This window comes from Macaca mulatta, chromosome 3 (assembly GCF_049350105.2).
Source record: "Macaca mulatta isolate MMU2019108-1 chromosome 3, T2T-MMU8v2.0, whole genome shotgun sequence".
Lineage (NCBI taxonomy): Eukaryota > Metazoa > Chordata > Mammalia > Primates > Cercopithecidae > Macaca > Macaca mulatta.
The window spans coordinates 90,499,559-90,523,717 of record NC_133408.1 but is presented as its reverse complement, the minus strand read 5'-3'; the positions used below and the strand labels follow the sequence as shown (position 1 = coordinate 90,523,717).

General features: G+C 36.1%; 1 protein-coding gene across 1 annotated transcript in view; it reads left to right on the top strand.

Annotated features, from left to right (window-relative positions):
* NME8 (NME/NM23 family member 8) overlaps positions 1–22,888 on the top strand; it is a 225,714-nt gene extending 202,826 nt beyond the window's left edge. Inside the window, exons 14-19 of the mRNA XM_077996925.1 lie at positions 6,329–6,473; positions 7,148–7,255; positions 10,296–10,447; positions 16,954–17,098; positions 19,410–19,647; positions 22,730–22,888. Coding sequence (XP_077853051.1) covers positions 6,329–6,473; positions 7,148–7,255; positions 10,296–10,447; positions 16,954–17,098; positions 19,410–19,632 — 773 coding nt within the window. The 3' untranslated portion in view covers positions 19,633–19,647; positions 22,730–22,888. The remainder of the gene's footprint in view (positions 1–6,328; positions 6,474–7,147; positions 7,256–10,295; positions 10,448–16,953; positions 17,099–19,409; positions 19,648–22,729) is intronic.
* Positions 22,889–24,159: the final 1,271 nt, after the last annotated feature.

Sequence of the window (24,159 nt, the reverse complement as noted above, 5' to 3'; positions counted from 1 at the left end):
ATGTCCTTCATCAGATTAAGAAAATTACCACCTCTTCCTAGTTAGGTGAGAATTTTTATGAGGAATGGATGTTGTGTTTTTCTCTATTTTTTTTTTGTATCTATTGATGTGATTGTGTTTTTTCCATCATTTTGATAATATGCTGGATTATTTTGATTTTTGATGTTGAAACAGCCTTGCATTCTCCAGAAAAATCTGACTTGGCTGTCACGTATTGTCCTTTTTACACACTGCTGGGTTTGATTTGCTAATATTCTTTTGAGAATCTTTGTGTCTATATTCAGAAGGGATACGTGTTGATTTATTTTCTTGTAATGTTTTTATCTGGTTTTGGTGTCAGAGTAATGCAGGTTCATAAAGTGAGATGAGAAGCAATCACTCCTATTTTATGGATGAGACAGTATAAAATTGGAGTTATATCTTAAATGTTTACTGGAATTTGTGAGTAAAACGATTTAGACATGGGATTCTCTTTTATGGAAGATTTTGTTTTATTTTTGTCTTTTTGCCATTTTGAATGTCTTTTAATATTTAAAAAAGATAATATTTTCAAATATATGTTATTTTTAAATAAACAGACTTTATAGAAGAGTTTTAGATTTACAGAAAAATCAAGCCAAAAAATTAAATTGTTGTAGACTTTGAGAAAAATTAAGAAAAATACTACAGAGTTCCTATATACCTGCTGCCTCCCAGCTTCTCCTATCAACATCTTGTATTACTGTGATACACTTTTACAGTTAATGAACCAATATTGTTACAATGTTGTTAACTAAAGTCCATAGTTTACATTAAGTTTCACTCTTTATTTTGTGCATCCTATGGATTGTGACAAATGCATAATGTTAGGTATTCCCATTACAGTATTATACAGAATAGAATCATCACCCTAAAAAATCCCCTGTGTTTTACATACCAATCCCTTTCTCTCTCCTAACCCCTGGCAACCACTGATCCTTTTACTATTTGATATGTTACGGAATGTCTTAGAGTTGAAATCATACCACATGTAGCCTTTTCATTATATATATATATATATGTTTTTATTTATTTTTTATTTTTTGAGATGGAGTCTCGTTCTGTCACCCAGGCTAGAGTGCAGTGGTGCAACCTTGGATCACTGAAACCTCTGCCTCCCAGGTTCAAGAGATTCTCCTGCCTCAGTCTCCCAAGTAGCTGGGATTACAGGTGTGCCACCACGCTGGCTAATTTTTGTATTTTTAGTAGAGAGGGGTTTCTCCCTGTTGGCCAGGGTAGTCTAGAACTCCTGACCTCAAGTGATCCACCTGCCTCGCCTCCCAAAGGGCTGGGATTATAGGTGTGAGCCACCGCACCCGGCCAGTGGATAGCCTTTTCAGATTGACTTCTTTCACTTAGCAATGTGCATTTTGTGTTCCTCCATGTCTTTTGGTGGCTTGATTGTTCATTTCTTTTTATCAATGAATAATATTCCATTGTATGTATGCAACTAAGTTTATTGATGTAGTTAGCTATCGAAGGGCATCTTGGTTGCTTCCAGTTTTCAGCCATTATGAAGAAAATTGCTGTAGGTGTTCATATGTAGGTTTTTGTGTGGATGTATGTTTTCAATTTAATTGGGTAAATATCTAGGAGCATGAGTATAGGATCATGCTGTAAAATTATGTGTAGTTTGTAAGAAACTGCCAAAATGTCTTCCAAAGCAGCTGTATCACTTTCCATTTTTATTAGAAATGAATCAGAGTTCCTGTTGCTCTACAACCGTGCCAGGATTTGGTATTGTCAGTTTTTGGGAGTTTAGTTACATTAATGGGTAAATAATATTACCTTACCGATGTCCTTGTTTACAATTCCCTAATGACATATTATGCACAGCTTCTTTTCATGTGCTTACTAATCATCTCAGTATCTTCTTTGATGATGTGTTGTCTCTTTAAAATTTTTGCCCATTTCTTCATTGAGTTGTTTGTTTTTCTCATTGTTGAGTAGAAAGTGTTTTTGTTTATTTTGAATACAAGTCTTTTATCATATATGTGGTTTGCAAATATTTTCTCCAAGTTTTTTGTTCTGTGGTTTCTTAAAAGTGTCTTTCACAGACACTTTTTATTTTTAATATAGAAAAGTTTTTATTTTTAATATAATCCAGCTTATTAGTTATTTCTTTCTGGATTGTGGTTTTAGTGTTGTATCTAAAAACTCATTGCTAACCACAAGGTCACCTAGATTTTCTTCTGTGTTATTCTCTAGAAAGTTTATAGTTTTGTGTTTTACATTTAGGTCTATCATCCATTTTGAGTTATTTTTATGAATAGTATAAGGTCTGTGTCTAGATTTATTGTTTTGAGAGGGTATTTCTAACTACTTCAGCACCATTTGTTGACAAGACTGTCCTTCCTCCATTGTATTGCCTTTGCAACTTTGTCACGAATCAATTGACTATATTTGTGTGGGTCTTTTTCTGGGCTCTCTACTCTGTTCCATTAATGGATGTGGCTAGGTCAGGTAGTATCAGTTCTCTAACTTTGTTCTTCTCCTTCAATACTGTGTCACATCTTTGGCCTTTTCATATAAACTGGGGAATCAGTTTGTCAATTTCCACATCCACAAAATAACTTGCTCGGTTTTTGGTTGGGATTGTGTTTAATCTACAGATCAAGTTGGGAAAAACTGACATCTTAATATTAAGTCTTATTATCTATGAATATGGAATATCTCTCCATTTATTTAGATCTTTGATTTTTTTCACCAGAGTTTTGTAGTTTTCTTCATTTAGATTCTTTGCGTATTTTGATAGATTTTTACCCACGTATTTTCTTTTTTAGTGCTAGTATAGATTGTTTCGTTTTAAATTTCAAATTCCAATTGTTCATTTCTGGTATATAGAAATAAATTGACTTTTGTGCATTAATTATAACCTGAACTCTTGCTATAATATTCTCTTATCAGTGCCTGAAGTTTTGTGTTGTTGTTGTTGTTGGCAATGATGATGATGATTCTTTGGGATTTTCTGCAGAGACTGTCATGCCCTCTGTGAAGAACAACAATAGTTTTGTTTCCTCATTCTGAATCAGTATACCTTTTATTTCCTTTTCTTGTGTTATTTCTTTAGCTAAGATTTCCAGTATGAATTTGAAGAGGAGTAGTGAGAGGGAGCAGCTTTGCTTTTTTTTCCCGATCTTAGAGGCAAAGCTTCTAGTTTCTCTCCATTAAGGACAGTGTTAACTGTAGGATTTTTGAAGATGTTCTCTAGTAAGTTGAGAAAGTTTCCCTTTATTCCTCCTCTGGTAAGAATTTTTTATCATGAATTGGTATTAAATTTGTCATACGATTTTTCTGTATCTACTAATATAATCATATGACTTTTCTTCTTTAACCTGTTAGTGGAGATTATGTTAATTGATTTTCAAATGTTGAACCACCCTGGCGTACTTGGAATAAATCCAGCTTGGTCATGGTTTGTAACTTTTTTATACATTGTTAAATTTGAATGGTTAATATTTTGTTAAGGATTTTTGCGCCTATGTTCATGAGAGCTATTGATCTGTAGTTTTTCTTTCTTGTAATATCTTTTTGAATATTATGGTAAGGCTGGCCTCATGGAATGAGTTAGAAAGTGTTCCCTCTGCTTCTATTTTCTGGAAAAAATAAATAAATTGTTTCCAGATAATTGGTGTCATTTATTCCTTAAACGTTTTGTAGAATTCACTAGTGATATAATCTGGTCCTGGTGCTGTATTTTTCAGAATGTTATTAAGGATTATTTCAATTTATCTAATAGATATAGGGATAATCATATTACCTAGCTCTCATTGTGTGAGTTTTGGTATTTAATATTTAGCGTATTTCAAGGAATGGGTCAATTTATCTGAATTATCAAATTTGTGAGCACAAAGTTGTATTGCAGAGAAAGAGTCTGCTGTCAGCTTGGTTTTTGTTCCTTTGTGGATAATTCAGTTTTTGTTCTTGGTAGTTGTGGCTTGATTTATTTAGATACTTGCAAAATATTTTCCCTTTATTTTTGCTCAATTGTTTTTCAAAATTATATAGATATCTAAGAATGAACTGATGTTTACACATTTATTTAACTATTAAGCACCTTACTTAGAAATTTACCTGTGATTGATGAGAAGTAAGGTATCAAGGTGTGGGCCAGGTGCTGTGGTTCACACCTGTAGTACCACCACCTTGGGAGGCCAGGCAGCCGGATTGCTTGAGCCCAGGAGATCAAGACCAGCCTGGGCAAGATGGTGAAACCTCATCTCTACTAAAAATAGAAAACATAGCCGGGCGTGGTGGCCCATGCCTGTGGTCCCAGCTGCTGGGGAGGCTGAGGCAGGAGAATCACTTGAACCTGGGAGGTGGAGGTTGCAGTGAGCTGAGATAGTGCTACTGCACTCTAGCCTGGGCGACAGAGTGAGATCCTGTCAAGAAAAAGAAAAGAAATAAAGGAAGGAAGGAAGGAAGGAAGGAAGGAAGGAAGGAAGGAAGGAAGGAAGGAAGGAAGGAAGGAAGGAAAGGGGGGAGGGAGGGAGGAGAGAAGGAGGGAGGGAGGGAAAGGAGGGAGGGAGGAAAAAGAAAGGAAAGAAGGAAGAAAGAAAAAGAAAGAAAGAAGACAGAAAGAGAGAGAAAGAAAGAGAAAGAAAGAAAGAAAGAAAGAAAGAAAGAAAGAAAGAAAGAAAAAAGAAAGAAAGAAAGAAGTCAACAAGGTGTTTAAGACTTTGAAGTATGACTTTTTATGCATCAGGTTATTCCATGAAACTTCTATGCAATTGCTAGAAGCCTTTATCTAGAACCAGGAATTCTGTATGTGTTCATACCTGTCACCAAATACTGCATTAGGAAGTGTTACTGGAATGCTTGAAAGGATGTTTGAAAATTGTCGTGGGCATAGTGCAAGCAAAATAAAATATTTATTATTATATTCATCATGGAATTTAGAGTGAAACAATCCTCTAGTGGTGAGTTCAAAGAAACTCAATGCTGTCTTGCAAATAAAGCATACTCACCAATATTTTTTCCATTTATCCGTTGGATGGTGAGGACCCTCTCTACACCTGGTTTATAACTTGTCTGTGATCACTTAACTGAGAGAGTGCAAATTAGGGAAGGCAATCACCAGGATTCTCAAGGGTCGACAATCGACCTACTCTCCCATTAAATCTACTTTCTTTAGCTTTATGCAGATTTACCTTCCCTGAATATTTTTCCTCAGCTTTTATCATGAGTCATTTCAAGAAGCTATTAATATTATATGGCAATTGCTTGGGGATTGGTTGTCACTTTTTAAACTGTGGTCATCAGGTATCTTCCTTTCAGAAATCTTTTTACAAAATTAGCAATTAAAAAAAACTTCAGTATCTTCTAAGAATTAATATGATTTCACCTTTTCAAATTTCAAGAGCTATATATCCTGTGTTTTCTTTTTTTTCTGTGAGGCTGTTCTGAAGCAAATTGTTGCTTAAACTGTATTAACATGCATGGCACTTTGTTTTATTCTTTCTTTACAATTGTTTGCTTAGTTCTAGTTTATTCACTTTATTTCCTGTTTTTTGGCCTCAATAAGGAGCTTAAGGCTGTTTGAGATCTGAGTCAATATTTGTGCTTTTGACTTATCCTTCTTTGTCACAAGATGACCCGCACAGCTCCAAACATCATGTCCCTCAAACATTCAAAAGCAGGAAGCAGAAGGTGGTGTAGGACAGAGGTTCTCCCTGAGTGCCTCTCTCAGAAGACTCCCCAGTGTATTTCCTATAAATGTCATTGACCATAGCTGGATCACACTGCCACACTATCTGTAAGGAAGGATGGAGGTATGAGTATTGGATTTTCTAGGCTGCTATAGTGGGAAGCAGGCAAGAGAGAAGAAGGTTGAGATATACTTTCAGGTATTCAATCAACTTGTTTCTCCCCAAATGGGACAAATCAAATCATGGTAATTGAACATAAAAATTATTTATAATGACTTCCATAATTGTGTTAGTTGATTATTTAGGTTACTATCTACACACACACACACACACACACACACACACACACACACTCATATTCACATGCATACACCCAAGAAAAAGATTTAATGAGATACCTATGTGTGTGTGTGTGTGTTGTATATGTGTATGTGTATGTATGCATGATTCCTATGCAATGAAAAATTGGAAATGCATCATAATGAGATGTTAAGAGACACTGTTCACCTTAAATTAAAACCTAAGAAGCTATTTCTGCAAATTTTCAAAATTTTGTATGAGAGTAAAGTGCATTGTATGCCCTCATGATAGTATATTATGTATTGTGTACATAACCAGTAATCTACCAGTTTAAAACTTATTATGTGACTGTTTTTATTTAGATGATGTTTTGCGTACTATTAGAGATGAAGACTTCAAAATACTGGAGCAAAGGCAACTAGTATTATCGGAAAAAGAAGCACAAGCACTGTGCAAGGAATATGAAAATGAAGACTATTTTAATAAACTTATAGAAAACATGACCAGGTAGAATTCAAGATTTAGAAAACTCAGTCTGATTTATTTTTGAATCATGTAAACTTTCTCCTAAGTCTGGTTTCTATTTAAGCTGCCAAACTCCTCAAGTCTGTAAACACGTTCTGAGTTTACTTCTCTACCAGTCCTGCTCCCATCCCAATCCTCTGCTCACCTTCTCTAGTCTTCCAGGAATGTTACTGGAATAGTAGGAAGGTCTCAGAGGAAGTTAATGGAGTCCTGTTGAGTTGAACACTAGAAGTCCAGGGTGTACAACACTATCAAGTTTAAGCAGAGAACTGACTGACTCTCAAGAGCTTTTGTAATCTTGTAGTTAACTAGTTCTGGAAAGAATGAGTTGCTAGAAATGTGCTAGAAGAATAACTGAAATCGCAATTGAAGCAGAAATCCTGCAAGGGCATGTAAACCAGCAGGACCATGGGAATAATTAAAGAAACATCTACAAGAATCATGGCCCTCCCCTTCCCTTCCTTTCTCTGCTTCTATTTTAAAGATATGCTCTTGAAAATTTATCAGTGGAAACTAATTTCAGACCTCTGTTAAAAGATTATTTTACATGTTACATGTTTTTGATCTATTTAACAACATGCATTTGTATTGCCTACACATAATTAATTACTGAGCTACAATTCTTATTACCTCTTCTTTGTTTCCTTTTCTAATAGTGGTCCATCTCTAGCCCTTGTTTTATTGAGAGACAATGGCTTGCAATACTGGAAACAATTACTGGGACCAAAAACTGTGGAAGAAGCTATTGAATATTTTCCAGAGAGGTAGGATTCATACCATGGGTCCCTATCTGTTTTCATGGGCTCCACTTTAAACACCTTTTTAGATGTAGAGTATTGGAACCACAGCTCTAGTCCAAGGGAGCTTCTCAGGAAAGCTACCTTTCCTGGTGAAGGAGTGGACTGCTTATGACTGGAGGTCCAGCCCTGTGCCAGGCTGAGGATGGCCAAGGATTTGCAAGAGACCATTGTGAGATGCTAGGCTTGGGGCCGGGAGCTAAGAGGTGTATATTTCAGTCAACAGGTCATCTCTTGGGAGAAATATCCACCCTACCCACTATTTAGGAGAAATTCCTTTGGGAAGGTTGTGGTGGCAGCTATAGCTTCTTTAACTGATCATGAGTTTTAAGACAATGATGATTAATTGAATATGTACTCTACAATTTAGTGGGAACATTTATTGACTTAGCTTATTGATTAATCTTAGAAATCAGCTAAACTTTGTAATCAACTTGACCCCTGGCATATTACCTGGCATATAGGGGAAACTCTTTCTGTATTTTCTGAGCTTACCTGCTAGGCTTAATATCATCTGCAGGATAGAAATAGTATCTCATGCATCTCCATATTTGGCACGAAGCTGATGGAAGCAAATTGAATTTCAATTCCCTTGAATTCTTTGTGCTGATTTTAGGGTAGGATTCAGTTCAAAGATAGAAAGGACTCCCCTCATACCCCCTTCAAGTGTGTAAGAATATAGATGTTCTTTAAGGCATTGCAAACCTGACATACATGTTGACACAATAAATAGCAATAGTTATGAAGCCTCACTTACATGAAAGCTGAAGTGCTTTCTTTTGGGTAGGATATACTTAAATTTGGCTTGTGTTGCATGAACATGTATTGCCCCTTATTTAGCCCTACTCAGTTATGTCTTTGCTTATGTGCCAATGATTGTGAAGGATAATAAGCATAGAACCTCTGCAGGTGGTGTGAGCAGAGTGCCATGGAATCATTTAATAAAATGTGGCATAGAGTGCAATGCATGCTACCAGAGAGAAGGATTGCTATCAACACAAGGCCTGTGTCTGTAGGCACACTGGTCTAGACACTATGGCACCAAGTGTGGAGGCTCTCAGTTACTGCCCCATCTCCACCCCACTATCATACCGAAAATTGCCACAAGTTCACAATTAATCTTCATCTTTCTTTCCAATTGATCCCCACTTTTCCACTTCCCTTGGCTCCACCCAGCACTTACGGTTGCTTTAGGAATAACTCTTTCAATGGAACTTCACCCTTTTCCTGTGCCTGAATATTAGATGCTATTCTGGGTTGTTTTACCCAAAATACAATAATTTGCATAGAAGAGAAGCACAGCAACCCCTCATTGTTACCCATTACTCCCTCTATCCCACTATTCCTCCCCTGACATTTTCCAATAATCATGTTTGACAGCGTAACAGGGGATGGGAGAATGCTCTGCACTGAGTAGAGTAAGTGGTCACGATGGCTCAGGTTGTTTCATTCAATCATTGTGCAAATCCCTCATCCCTAGCAATCACAGAGTCCAGGGGATTAGGGCTGAAAGTATCTCCAAATTGGAGGTATGGGAACAGCCAAGGGCAGAATGGAAACGTCAGGGTGATAAGGCAAAAAAAAAAAAAAAAAAAAAAGAAAGAAAAAGAAAAAACAAACAAACAAAACCCTGAATGCGTCACTGAGACCAGAGAGGAAAGAAGAGGATCTGGAAGCTGGGGACCGAAAACCAAGTTTCCTGTGATATGAAGAATCCACATTGGTGTTAGCAGGAAGGAACATTATTCACCATAGCTGGAATTTGTTGGGTTGACTGCCCTGGACCGTTTAAAGGGAAAAAGGTGAAATGGGCAGTAAGCATCATTTGCTACTAAAATATGCATAGATAGATAGAAAGACAGATAAAAAGGACCACTGGAAAAAAAAAACCAAAGAGCAACAACTGATTCAGGAGATACATACTTATTTATAGGAAAGAAAGCATAACAATAAACTGTCTAATCTAATGTGGTTGGTCTGGTATTATCAACTTCACTCTCGCCTCTTCCCACAAAGCTGTCCTGTCTACTTCTCTTTTATTGCTGTTGTTGCTCACCTGGGGGGTTCCTTTACAGTATCTTCTGGATTTATTGTTTATAATTTTGTATCTTTGGTGTAGAGTCAAATGCCATGTAATGCTTGATAATATGAAGCATTATCACATGGTGAAAGAAAATTTAGAGTTCAATACACGCACCATATATTTCAAAGGCATCATCTGATTGCATCTGCAAAATCACCTTCTGAAACAGGTTTTATTGTCATATTTATATTTGGGACAACTAAAGAACAGGGAAGTTAAGCAGCTCCCTAATATCACATAGCTAGCAAATAGTGCAACAAGAATTCTACCCTCTGAGCTTTTTCACTGCGCAGGGCATCTGTATCAGTCTGTTTTCATGCTACTATGAAGAAATACCCGAGATTGGGTAGTATAAAGAAAAGAGGTTTAATTGACTCACAGTTCTGCGTGGCTGGGGAAGCCTTAGGAAACTTATAATCATGGCGGAAGGCACCTCTTCACGGGGTGACAGGAGAGAGAATGAGTACCAGCAGGGGAAATACCAGGTGTTTGTAAAACCATCAGATCTTCTGAGAACTCAGTCACTAGCACGAGAACAGCGTGGGGAAAACTGCCCCCATGATTCAATTAGCTCCCACTAGGTCCTGCCCATGACATGTGGGGATTTTGGGGATTACAATTCAACATGAGAATTGGATGGGAACACAGCCAAACCATATAAGCATTCATTGCTCTTTCATAGTTATCTGCCAATATTCATTGTCATGATGATTTAAATGATCACATCCTTTCTTCTTAATGACCATTACCTCCTTGAAAAGAAGTAGCATGCCCTAAGCCACCATGTACTCACTTTCGTTTGCACAGTGTCAAGATCTGGAATGATTTGCTGTTATTTGATAACTTTTGAACAACTTAGATAAATTGTGGTATATTATTCTGTTCTGTTCCAATAGCTTTTAAATCTGACTTCTTTTTTCAAAGTTTATGTGCACAATTTGCGATGGACAGTTTGCCGGTCAACCAGTTGTATGGCAGTGATTCATTAGAAACCGCTGAAAGGGAAATACAGCATTTCTTTCCTCTTCAAAGCACTTTAGGCTTGATTAAACCTCATGCAACAAGTGAACAAATAGGTAAATATTTAAGAATAAAAGTCAATGTATACATTTTCTCCAAATTTTGTGAACATTTAAAAAATTTACAAACAGAAAAGCAAAGCAGGAAACAGAAAATTCAAAAAAGTTGCGATGAGTACGTATGTCCTTCATTTAGATTCAACAATTAACTTTGTCATATTTTCTTTTACTACCTGTCTTTCCTCTCCCTCCCTCATCCTTCTCTTTGTCTTTCTCTTAATCAGAAATGGTATTGAATTTTGCTGAAGCCCTTTTCAGAATTTATGAAAATGATGAGTTATTTTTTCCATGGATATATTGATATGGAATATCATGTTAATGATATTTCAAATATTGAACTATATCCTTCCATTCCTATATAGATGTTGCTTAGTTATGATGCATTTTTAGATATGCTTTTGGATACTATTTGCTTATATTTCACTTGTTTATTTTTTTGTATTGAGACTTGAAACAGCTTGATCTCTGCTTTCCATTTTTTTGGTTTGATATCTATCAGGTTTAGAAATCAATGGAATACTTCATAAGGAATGTGAACATGTTTTTCAGTGCTCCAAAAGAGTGTAAGCAGCACTGAGATTGGTATTTGGAGGTGTGGCACAATTTTCCTGCAAAAATATCTGGGCCTGTTTTGTTTTGTGGGATAATTATTTGATCACTTTCTCTGTTTCTTTTATGGAAATTGCTGTATTTAAGCTTTCTATCACCCTTTGAGTAAATATAGATAAATTACATTTTCCTAGGAAGTTATCTATTCCAGCTATGGAATTTGTAAAGTAATTTCTTATCATTATTATATTTCCTCCATTTCAGTGATTATTTCTACTTTACCATTTTATATTTTGCTCTCTTTCAAACAATAAAAATTTAATTTATTCATGAGTTCTATGTTTTTCTCTTTTCTAACTACTATTTTTGGTTGTATCTTCATGATTTTCTTCCTTCTATTTCCTAGTTGTTTTTTCTTATGTTCTTCTTCTAGCTTTTTGAGTTGAATAGTAAATTTATTTTCAACTTTTAATTTTTATTGATAATAATTTTTAAAGTTATACATTTTCATTTGATTACTGCTTTAATTATAGCCCACAGGTTCTAATGCATAGTGTTTTCATTATCTTTATTGATTATTGATAATTAATTATTAAAATTTTGAAATTTTGGTTTATATTTTCCCTTGGGCCTTAGAGTTATTCAACAAATAAATTTATTTTAAAGAGATTTTTAAAAATTCTGGTAGAAGAAAAAGCTTGCATTTTTTTGAAATTATCATGATATTGTTGAACTACCATATGGCAAACTTTTGTGAAGATTCTACGTGTATGAGGAGAAAAAATATTATCACCGGTATCATGGTGAAAAGTTTGAATATAAGATAAAACCAGCCTTACCGTTTGATTCATCTAGATTTAATTTTTTTCCCAACTTGATCTGTCTTGAATTTGCAGGATCTGTCAGAAACTAGAGGTGTGAGTCACCTGTTTTCAGTATATTGTTGGCTATATTTCCTGTATTTTCTGATTAATAATGGTGGTGGCCATGTTATTTGATACCTAGATATTTAAAACTATTCATGGTAAATTTAGTTTTTAGCATTAAACAAAGCTCTTATTTGTCTCATTTAATGCCTTGGGGCCTGAATTCTGTATTGTTTGCTATCAAGACCACACACCCTGCTTTCTTATCATTTGCATTTACCTTATACATTTTTGCCTATTTATTTATTTTTAACCTTTTTGAATCACTTTTTTTTAGGCTTGTCTCACACATAAAATCCATAAAGACGGATTTGTATTCATGACTTTCTCTCAAAATATATGTTAAACAGCCAAATTTACTGTAATAAAACAGTACACAACTCATGTATTTTTAATTATTTAAATTGAAACATAATTGTCCATATTCATGGGGTACCTTATGATGTTTTGATACATGTACATATTGTGTAATAATCAAATCAGGGTATGTAGCATACCCATTGCCTCATAACTTTATCATTTCTTTGTGGTGAGAACATTCAAAATCTCCTCTTCTACCAATTTGAAATATGCAATGCAATATTATTAACTATAGTTACCCTACTATGCAGTAGAACACCAGAACTTGTACCCATAGACTGATCTCTCCCAAATTCTCCCTCCCCCATACCCTCCCCACTTCTAGAAAGCACCATTCTGCTCTCTACTTCTAGGAGATCAACTTCTTTAGGTTCCACATATGAGTGAGATCATGCAGTATATGTCTTTTCTGTGCCTTGCTTATTTCACTTAAGATAATGTCTCCTAGGTTCTTCCATGTTACCATAAATGACAGGATTTCATTACTTTTTATAGCTGAATAATATTCCATTATGTATATATATCACTTTCGTTATCCATTCATCCATCAATGAACACTTAGGTTGGTTACAAATCTTGGCTATTGTGGATAATGCTGCAGTAAACATGAGAGTACAGATATTTCTTCAATGTACTGATTTTATTTCTTTTGGATATAAACCCATAGTGGGATTGCTGGATCATATATGGTAGTTCTATTTTTAATTTTTTAAGAGATGTTGAGGCTTTTTTCATATATCTGTTAGTCATTGTATGTCCAACAGATTTCTTCTGAGAAATGTACATTCAGGTTTTCACCCATTTTTAAATCAGAATCCTTTCTTCTGGCTTTTGTTTGTTTGCTATTGAGTTGAGTTCCTTATATATGCTGTATATTAACCCTTTGTCAGAGGCATAGCTTGAAAATATTTTCTTGAATTCTGTAGGTTGTCTCTTCACTCTGTTGATTTTTTTCTTCACTATGTAGAATTTAGTTTGATATAATACCATTTGTCTAGTTTTGCTTTTGTTGCCTGTGCTTTTGAGGTCTTATTAAAAAAAAAACACTGCCAAGACCAATGCTATGAAGCATTTCACCTATATTTTCTTCTAGTAGTTTTATTGTTTTAGGTCTTACAGGGAAAAAAATTTAGTAGGTGAGATAAATTCACATAATATGTTTATTTTATATTAATAATATGTTTAGTTTCAAACATCTTATTATTTTAAATTATATTTACTTTACATGTTATTTTTTCATTTACTGATGTTCTTCTCTGTGTGGTCTTTTACATTTTCTTTTGTGTTTGAGAAATTTATTTGTTCTGGAAGCTATTTTTATTGTAATATCTACCAGGATTGTCCAAGGGAAAGAATATAGTCATGGGTTCTCAGTTTCTATTTCTGATCGGGCCAGTAAAGCCCGTTCCTCATCTTTCTTTTCTGGTTATCACTAGAGACGGAAACAAAAAACCATGGCTTCGGGCTGCTAAAAGCCTGAAACAAAACACAGCAACAACAAAAAATGTGGGATGGATATTTGTTTTCTCTGCTTTAAATGATATCCTTTTACCTTTGTGACAATTAGGTACTTAATCTTTCTCTTTTCTTGAGCTATTCTCCTATTTTTTGAACTTGTGTTAAATGTTACATGTACTTTGTTAGAAAACATATTATTTACATATATGCTGGATAAAAATAATCCTAGGCTCACATTTTTTTCTTGGAGTTTCTTGACAGGGTATCTCTATTCTTGTTTCCTGCATTTCTTTCAAGAAGCGTGGTGCCATATTGACTTTTGTTTCGTTGTAAGTAATATGGTGTTTTCCCAGAAGAAGGGATGAATTTTTGTTTGTTTCTCAAGGCTAGTAGTTTTACTAACATATGTCTGAGATTTGACCACTCTTGGTGTGTTTTTCCACATACATGTTAGTCTTTTTTGCTGTCTAGATTCTTATCCTCTCTTATTTCAAGATGGTTTTCCTGCCTTATAGTTTTAAATATTAGTTCTGTTCCACGGGTCTTTTTTTTTTTTTTCTTTAGGGATTTCACCAACTGGAACTAACAGTGGATTCTTTTGAAGTTTCTGAGTGTTTAGATTGACTTACCCAATTTTTAGTTAAAAATATTCTCTTTTGGTAAGATGAAGTCAAATTTCTTAAATAAATGTAGTAATGTATAGTATTTAATTATATATATACACAGATATGTACACACACACCCCTACATACACACACGTGTAGACATACTTATCTTTGCCTAACTTCTGTATCTATCGCTTTTCCTATTGACTTCTCTTTCTTTATTTTGCTATCCCTTACTTGGCTGTTTTTACTTCTGTTATCTATGTCCTTCTCTGTGTTTTAAGTTACATTAGACACCTAGTTTATTTCTGTTATTTTATCTTTGTCTTTCGTGAGTGCAGCTTTTATTTCACATCTACTTATTGCTTGGTCATTTCTAGTTTTGAGTTTGAAGTTTTGATTTATGATTTTTTTAATGTTCAAACTGCTTAATTCACATTAGGGTGTCGTGTTACAGTTTGGGGGGTATTTGTCATCCTTCTGCTGGCTTTCTTCCTCCCTCTCTTCCTTCTTCATTCTCTTTCTTTTATTTCTTTCTTTAGCAGGGGAAGACATTTTTTAAATAGTAATTTTAAAAGTAATTTTAATTTTATCTTTTTTAATTGTTCAGTAAAGATTAATAAGGTTTGGGTTAGCTCATTTCATTTCTCAGGTCAGATTTTCTCTTGGTTTTGTATTAATATAATTAGGTAGTTTCTTAATAGGTAGGGCCTTTGCAGGGGGTGAATCTGTCTCACTATCTACAGTACTCTCTGTTTATCTTGAATGTTAACCTGAACCACTTGCTGTCTTTATCTAAGAACATTACTGGGTATATACCCAAAGGATTATAAATCATGCTACTATAAAGACACATGCACATGTATGTTTATTGCGGCACTATTCACAATAGCAAAGACTTGGAACCAACCCAAATGTCCATCAATGATACACTGGATTAAGAAAATGTGGCACATATACACCACGGAAGACCACGCAGCCATAAAAAAGGATGAGTTCATGTCCTTTGTAGGGACATGGATGAAGCTGGAAACCATCATTCTCAGCAAACTGTCACAAGGACAGAAAACCAAACAACACCGCATGTTCTCACTCATAGGTGGGAATTGAACAATGAGAACACTTGGACAGAGGAAGGGGAACATCATACACCAGGGCCTATTGTGGGGTGGTGGGAGTGGGGAGGGATAGCATTAAGAAATATTCCTAATGTAAATGATGAGTTAATGGGTGCAGCACACCGACATGGCACATGTATACATATATAACAAACCTGCATGTTGTACACATGTACCCTAGAACTTAAAGTATTAAAAAAAAAAAAAAAAAAAAAGAACTGTAAGAGACTTTTGTTTTCCAATGTGGCTCCTTTTACCAGGAAGTATTGATTTCCAAAAACTGCATTAGTCTTCAAATACCTTGCTTGCAATGCCACAGTCACCCACTCCTACACTAATTCATTCTTCATGTGCAAAGGAAATTATCATTTTACAGCACAGATCTGAATATGTTATTGCTTAGAATGCTTTAAATGTTCCTTGTTGTTTTTAGAGGAAAGTCCAGATTTCTTCACAGGGCATAATTATTGATAATCTTTCTTCTACTTACTTGGCCAACTTCATCTCCAGTATATTTTCACCCAGTCACTTCTTCCTGCCCTCTGCCCTTGGCATACATTACTCACTCTGCCTGCAATGTACTTTCCCTACTTGTCCACTTGGTGATCTCACCTTATCTTTTCCATGCTTAACACAAAGGTCAGTGTCTCTGTGAAGTCATCCCTGACCTCTCCAGGGAAAGTTAAATGTTTTCTCACCTGTGGTTCTGGGGACCTTATATATTACTCTATAATAATGATCACTTTCTCATGATATCTTTATAGGCCTTGCTCTCTGTTGAGACAATTAGTCTCTGAGGAAAGGTTTATGTTTTCTTCCCTTTCATTTCTGCAGTGCCTGTCTTAGGGCAGATCCTGGCCACCTCCCTTCCAGCAGGAGGAGTCCAGCCTTCTCCAGGCTGTCTGTTGGTTATAATCATATTGCCTTTAGCTCCCAGACCACTCTGTGTTTTTGATCCAGAGCAAAGAAGAGGCCGTTTTACCAGAAAGCTCCCAGTTTCTCAGTTGGTTCACCTGTGTCTCTAGAATGTAGCCCTCAAAACTTAGGCTGCTGGTGAGATTTTGACATTTGCTTTGTTTAATTCCCTTAAGATTTCTGATTCTTCAGGCAGAAGAGTTCAGATTGGCTTTATCCTTCAATCCATATCTAGCAAGAAATTCCTTGGCATTTGTAGCATGAAAGTGAAAATACATCTTTATTCTTAGCATGAGAGCAGGTCCCTTCCCCTTCTACTCTTGTGGTCTACTAGGTGTTTCAGGTGGTTTCTGGAAAGGTGAACCTCAGAGACTAGAAAATCTATGTTAACATACTAAGGTTCTGAATGTCAATTTGGTGCTTTGGAATTTTAATTTAGTTTAGCAGAGTTTTGCCGTGTTAAACCACAACATGCAAGTTAAACTATCATTTTCCGTAGTTATTTCAGTCTACTTGAATATGAAGGAAAAGTGAAGCAATCTGCAATATTATCAAATATCTGTTTTTCCTAGAGAAGATTCTGAATATGATTAAGGAGGCTGGATTTGATCTGACACAGGTGAAGAAAATGTCCCTAACTCCTGAGCAAATAGAGAACATTTATCCAAAAATAACAGGAAAAGACTTTTATAAAGATTTACTGGAAATGTTATCTGAGTAAGTTTCTGATACGTAATTATTTGCATCATAAAAGTGGTAAATGTTCATTATAGAAACTTCGAAAAATGCAAAAATTAATTGAAACATTTCATCTAATCTCATTCATGAGAAGACATTCTGCTAACATTCACGGTTCATCCTTTTTCTATTTCCTTACCTCTCTCCCTATCTTCCTTTCTCTCCCTCCTTTTGTCTCTCCTCGCCCCCTTGCTTCCTTCCTTCCTTCCTTCCTTCCTTCCTTCCTTCCTTCCTTCCTTCCTTCCTTCCTTCCCTCCCTCCCTCCCTCCCTCCCTCCCTTCCTTCCTTCCTTCCTTCCTTCCTTCCTTCTAGTTTCTCTAGGTCTTCGCATTAAATATATAGAGGCTGGCTCAGTTCAAACCCCTGCTTTGCCAACATACTTAATTGTTGCCTGAGTTTCCTTATCTGGGGATAATAATAGTATCTATCTAATAGGCTTGTTGGGAGGGCTACATAATTTATGTGTTGAAAGTACCTAGAACAGTGCATGACAGATATTAAACACTTGATAAATGCTAGCTGTGATTATTCACATCTTTTTTTACATGTGTTGATACCTTGTCATGTGTTGATACCTTTTACATGTGTTGATACCTTGTCTTTATGTATCGTAATAACATAAAGATTACGATAAGAAATACACTCCTTTAAAACTTCTTTCTACATGATACATCTGTTCCTGACAACACATACTTTTATAACCACCGCATAGAAATTAAAGGCTAACAATTATTGTTTCCTTAATTCCAGGCCTTGTGATGAGCTGTACACACTTTATTTCATTTGACTCTTATAATAACAACTCTGTGAAGTAGTTTTACTAGAATTTCCACTTTGATTTTGAGAGAACAGAGGCCCAGGGCTAGAAGTTGTCCACAGTCACAAAACTCATGGTTTGCTGGGTCCTGAACCCAGGGAGTCTCTGCTTTTAACTACTGCTTTCCAAAACTATCGTTTACACAGAGTTCATAATTATGTGAACATGATTATCGATTTACTGTGAGTTAAATGTCTTTTCTATTTCATATATATTAAACATCAAAAATTTTCTATACAGTCACGCTTTGCAGTTCAATATTTCAGTCAATCATGAATTACATGTACAGCAGTGGTCCCATAAGATTATAATGGAGCTGAAAAATTCCTATTGCCTTAGTGACATCATGATCATTGTAATGCAATGCATTACCATTTCTGTTCATATATGTTTAGATATACAAATAACACTGTGTTACAGTTGCCTACAGTATTCAGTATAGTAACATGCTATACAGGTTTATAGCCCAGGACCCATAGGCTAAACCAGATAGCCTAGGTGTGTAAAAGGCTATTCTATCTAGGTTTCTGTAAGTATATTCTATGATGTTTGCACTACAATGAAATAACCTAATGTCACATTTCTCAGAATGTATCTCCATTATTAAGAGGTACATGACTGTACATGTACACACACATGCACACACACACACGTGTATAAAATACATATAAGAAATCTCTTTAATTGCACATTTTCCCTTTTTTCCATTCTTGACCATTTGTCAATGAGTTTAGGAAGGCAGAATTTATAAAGTTAACAAAACTTAATGGAATATATGTGCTATTTAGATATAAATAGTAAGCAGAAGCCTAGGACTGCACCATGAAAGCTTAGAAAACTAACTTTTGTACTCATTGCAGGTTGCATTTTCTGGGAAACTGGAAGAGTTTCTTATTCAGGCTATTGAATAAGGGTGAGACGAAGAAGAGAGGGCAAAGAAGCAGGATGGCGATGAGGGCAAGTCAAGATGTAGTGCAGGCCAGACAACAGCCTCTGCTAACCACAGCTAGATTGGTCTATCAGAGTTGTCCAGTATTGGCTGAGATGACCAGGCTGTTGTACAGTCAAATCACTCAGTTACTTGAAGGTAGGCCATCCTGGCATTGAGGGTGGCCTGAGCAAGGTGGCTGTCTGAACTGGAGGCAATCCCTGAAGGGGTCAGAGGCTGCAGGACAACCATAAAGCAACAAGTCCTGAATCCATCACAATGTCTCTATTTACAGACCTCATACTAGAAAAATAATAAGACTTCATTGACAAATATTGTCTAGAATGAAATTACAGCACTCACCTAGCATATAAACCTATTAGAAGAGGGAGAAATGAAAAAAAGGAAGTATATGATTGCACTGATAAGGACAAAGAATAAAGAGGAGCTCCCTGGCCCAGGGTGCAGTGTTCTGTCTTTAGCCTTGTTTGCAGTGTCAACAGTTTTCAGTAGGCTGGGTCTTCTGAAAGCACCGTTCTTTGCAGAGGTCCATCTATGGTCATGATTCTGACCAAGTGGAATGCTGTTGCCGAATGGAGACGATTGATGGGTCCAACAGACCCAGAAGAAGCAAAAGTACTTTCCCCTGACTCCATCCGATCCCGGTTTGGAATAAGTAAGTTGAAAAATGTTGTCCATGGAGCATCTAATGCCTATGAAGCAAAAGAAGTTATTAATAGACTCTTTGAGAATCCTGAGGAAAACTAAAGTATATACTGTGAAGTACGTACCTGTTTAATTATTATTTTATTTTATTTGCTTGTTGCAGTGACTGAGGCTAGGACAAACCTGTCCTAAAAAGAGAAGAACTTTTCCCAAATTCCTGAATCAAACTTTATTTCCTGTGAGACACACTGTTCTATTGCATAGTAGCTGCACAGCCTTAAACCTGAGCCTAGTAGATGCTGATGACCTTGGGGATTCTGGTTGCTTGTAACCAGGTGGAGGATGCTGCATCCAGGCTGCAGGGATGGAGACAACAGGGCAAGCAATGCACCCATTGGTTCGCACACCTTGGTCTTGAGCTGTGGTGTCATCTACCATGACATAAAAAGCCTCGTGCAGTCCCTCTACTCAACTCCTTTCCACTTCTCTGCTTTGAATGGCCAAAGTTTCTTTCTTTTTATGTTTATTTGTTCTAAAAAAAAAATTGCAGGTTTGTTACATAGGTATATGTGTGCCACGGTGGTTTCCTGCACCTATTAACCCATCCTCTAAGATCCTTCCCCTCGCTCCCCACCCCCCAACAGGCCCTGCTATATGTTGTTCCCCTCTCTGTGTCCATGCGTTCTCAATGTTCAACTCCCACTTATGAGTGAGAACATGTAGTGTTTGGTTTTCTGTTCTGGTGTTAGCTTGCTGAGGATGGTGACTTCCAGTTTCATCCATGTCCCTGAAAAGGACATGATCCTTTGGATGGCTGCATAGTATTTCATGTACCAAGTTTTCTTTATCCAGTCTATCACTGATGGGTATTTGGGTTGGTTCCATGTCTTTGCTAGTGTAAATATTGCTGCAATAAACATACGTGTGCGTATGTCTTTATAGTAGAATGATTTATATTCCTTTGGGTATATACCCAGTAATGAAATTGCTGGGTCAAATGGTGTCTCTGGTTCTAGATCCTTGAGGAATCACCACACTGTCTTCCACAATGATTGAACTAATTTACATTCCCACCAACAGTGTAAAAGTGTTACTATTTCTCCACAGCCTCACCAGCATCTATTATTCCTGACTTTTTAGTAATTACCTGAATGGCCAAAGTTTCAGTGTACAGTGTACAATGATTGTACAGTGTACAGTGATGGAAAAATCCACAGTCACCTTGGGCTGGTAGGAATATAAAATAGTGCATCTTCTGGATAATTGTTTGACAGTTTCTTAAAAGGTTAAACATAGAATCATTATTTAACCTATCAATTATATTCTTAGGTGCATTCCCAAGAGAACTGAAAACAGGGACTCAAACATATACTTGTACAGTAATGTTTATAGAAAAATGATTCACAAGAGCCAAAAGGAAGAAATCACCCAAGTGTCCATTAACAGAACAATGAACAAAGTGTGATATAAAGATACAATGGAATATTATTTAGCTATTAAAAGGAATAAAGTATTGACGCATACTGCAACATGGATGAATCTCAAAAAAATTTTGCTAAATGAAGTCTTAGACACAGAATAACACATATTGCATGTTACCACTTATATGAGGTACCTAGAATAGGCAATTATAGAGAGAAAAAGTAAATTATAGCTTGGGGCTGAAGGAAGGGTGAAATTGTAAGTTATTGCTTAATGGGTACAGAGTCTTTTTTAAGTTGACAAAATATTTTGGAAATTGTTTGTGGTGATGTTTGCAAACCATGTAAATGTCATTAATACCATTGATTTGTACACTTAAATGGTTGCAATGGCAAATTTAATACACACACCCCCGACATATTGCCATGATAAAAAAATAGTAACAAAAATAGTGAAATAAGGAAGAATTATTTCAGACAAGCACAAAAAACTCTTGCAAGAGAACTCTTCAACGCCCGCCCCAAAATGATACAAAATTTAGTGTCACATTTTTAAAAGAAAATGCATGTAATCCTAACATCGAAATCTTTAATTAAAAGTAAGCCTTTATGGTGGGAGTGTAAATTAGTTCAACCATTGTGGAAGACAGTGTGCTGATTTCTCCAAGACCTGGAACCAGAAATACCATATGACCCAGCAATCCCATTACTGGATATATACTCAAAGGAATAGAAATCCTTCGATTATAGAGATACATGCACACATATATTCATGGCAGAACTATTTACAATAACAAATATATGGAATCAGTCTAAATGCCCATCAATGATAGACTGGATAAAGAAAATGTGGTACATATATGGCATGGAATACTATGCAGCCATAAAAGGGAATGAGATCATGTCCTTTGCAGGGATATGGTTGGAGTTGGAAGCCATTATCCTCAGCAAACTAATGCAGGAACAGAAAACCAAACACCGCATGTTCTCACTTATAAGTGGGAGCTGAATTATGAGAACACACGGACACGTGGGGGGAACAACACACACTAGAGCCTGTCGGTGGGGGCTGGAGGGAGAGCATCAGGAAGAATAGCTAATGGATGCTGGGCTTAACACCTAGGTGATGGGATGATCTGTGCAGCAAACTACTGTGGCACACGTTTACCTATGTAATAAGCCTGCACATCCTGTAGACGTACCCTTGAACTTAAAATAAAGTTGAAGAAAAAAAAAGTAAGCCTTTAATAAAGTTCTTAAACAGATAGTAAATAAAGGAAATTTTGTTTCAAACAAAGTATAACAATAACAAAACTCCCTAAACTCTTTCTTGGGCATCTCTGACCTGAGAGTCCTGCTGAATGCCCAGCTGCTCTCCCAGGCCACCCCACAACCCCCGCCTTTACAATCCAGCCTGTCCATCATGTTCAGAAGAAGCTGCACAATCAGTCCTGGCATTTTTCTCAGCCCCTTCCTATTCTCTTCTTAACCTTTGGTTCAACCAGCAATTCTTAATCCTTGAACGGGTTGGGTAGAAAGCTTACTCACAAGTTAATATTTTTAACCCTGTCACAAATGTTTGTTCATTAACTCATTGCTCTGTAAATGTTTGATGACTGCTTACTTGCTCAGTCAGACTGTCTATAGGTAAAGGTTAAGGCCCATCTCCCAGTTCTGTGATTTGTGTGCAACACTTCAATATGGAAATTGATAACTGCTGAAAGATTAGTGTATAGCACTGTCATTTATTTTGTTAAGTGCATTCTTTCTTTTCCTAGAACTTTGAGAAGATAATACACAAGTTCACATCAATATGTAACCATTTGGCACAGCTTCCTGGGAGGAATAATAAGAAAAACATGCTTTGGAGGAAAGCTCATCTCAAGATACAAAAATGAATGGCGATGCATAATAACAATAAAAATGTATTCCCCAAACAAATCTTAATGTTTATTTTTACCCGATCTTCCAGAAAAGATTTAAGGTATATAAATGCATACAATATACAACAAGATAATTGAGGAAGGAACACGGAATGTGGGAGAAGAAGAGAGTAGGAGAGATCAAATAAAGCCAGGAGTGGAGTTAAATACAAATGCACACTGTCTAATGTATATTTAAAATTGATCAAAGTTTTCACTCTAAATTTTCTTGCAGAAAATAAGGAAAGGATGACATGTAGATTTGTATAGTTTGCAAACTGTAGTACAGTCCAACAGTCCAGGCAGTGTACCTAACTCCCTGAGGGTAAGAAAATGCAAGAAGGGAATAAGCCAATTTTGTTTTTCTTTTTGTTTCTTTTCCTCCCTCACGATGTACTCTGAATGATGTTTTCTGCAGTGGCGTGCTCTTAAGCCTATAGCCAGAGTAATATGTGGTTCCCAGCATGTTAGCCGTGACACCCTCCTTTTCATTACACTCGGGGGAAATATTAGATTGCAAATGAGTGAGAATCATGTTGCTGAATGATTAAGTTTTCAATCTAATTTCTTAACTCTAATATTAATAAAAATAAGACGCTCACAAACTTTGATCCCTCTACATTAGAAACAGATTACTCACTGCAATACTTTCATATTCCAACATAACGTTTGAGAAGCATGCCTGTGAACTGTGTTAAATTATACAAAATCTAATTACGTACATGGGAGTTATCAGTAAGGATATTTCTCAATTTTTCTCAGAATGCATTAAAAAACAAGGCAAATCAATTATTGGCTTCCTTTAGATTGTGCAGAGAAATAAGTACAGTCAGTATCTTTACTTTCCTCACTTCCTTCACCTTCCCTGCTCCCGCAGGTTGAGTATTATTATCTGATGCTTTCAATGGCCTAATAGTATTTCGATATTCATAACGTGATTGTGCTGAGTGGCACACTGCTATTACTTCAAGGATGATCCAGACCTTCGAATGCATTGGGAAAAAAACGGAACAAGACAAAACTCTCTTAAAAGTGATATCATATTTCACCAGCAGATGGCAAGCTACACTCAGTTGTGTGTATATGTGACTAAAGCTGTACAAAGATTTCATACACAAGATATAGAGAAAGGCCATTTCTTTCTAACTGAAGTAGCCAGAAATCTAACAATCAATGTCTAAAGAGATCTATCCAACTACGCTTTAAGTTGAGTTCGTCTTAGTCTAGAGGGGATTGTGTTTAGTAGGTGGAACACAATAGCAAGAGGTAGGCGTGTAAGGACTGGG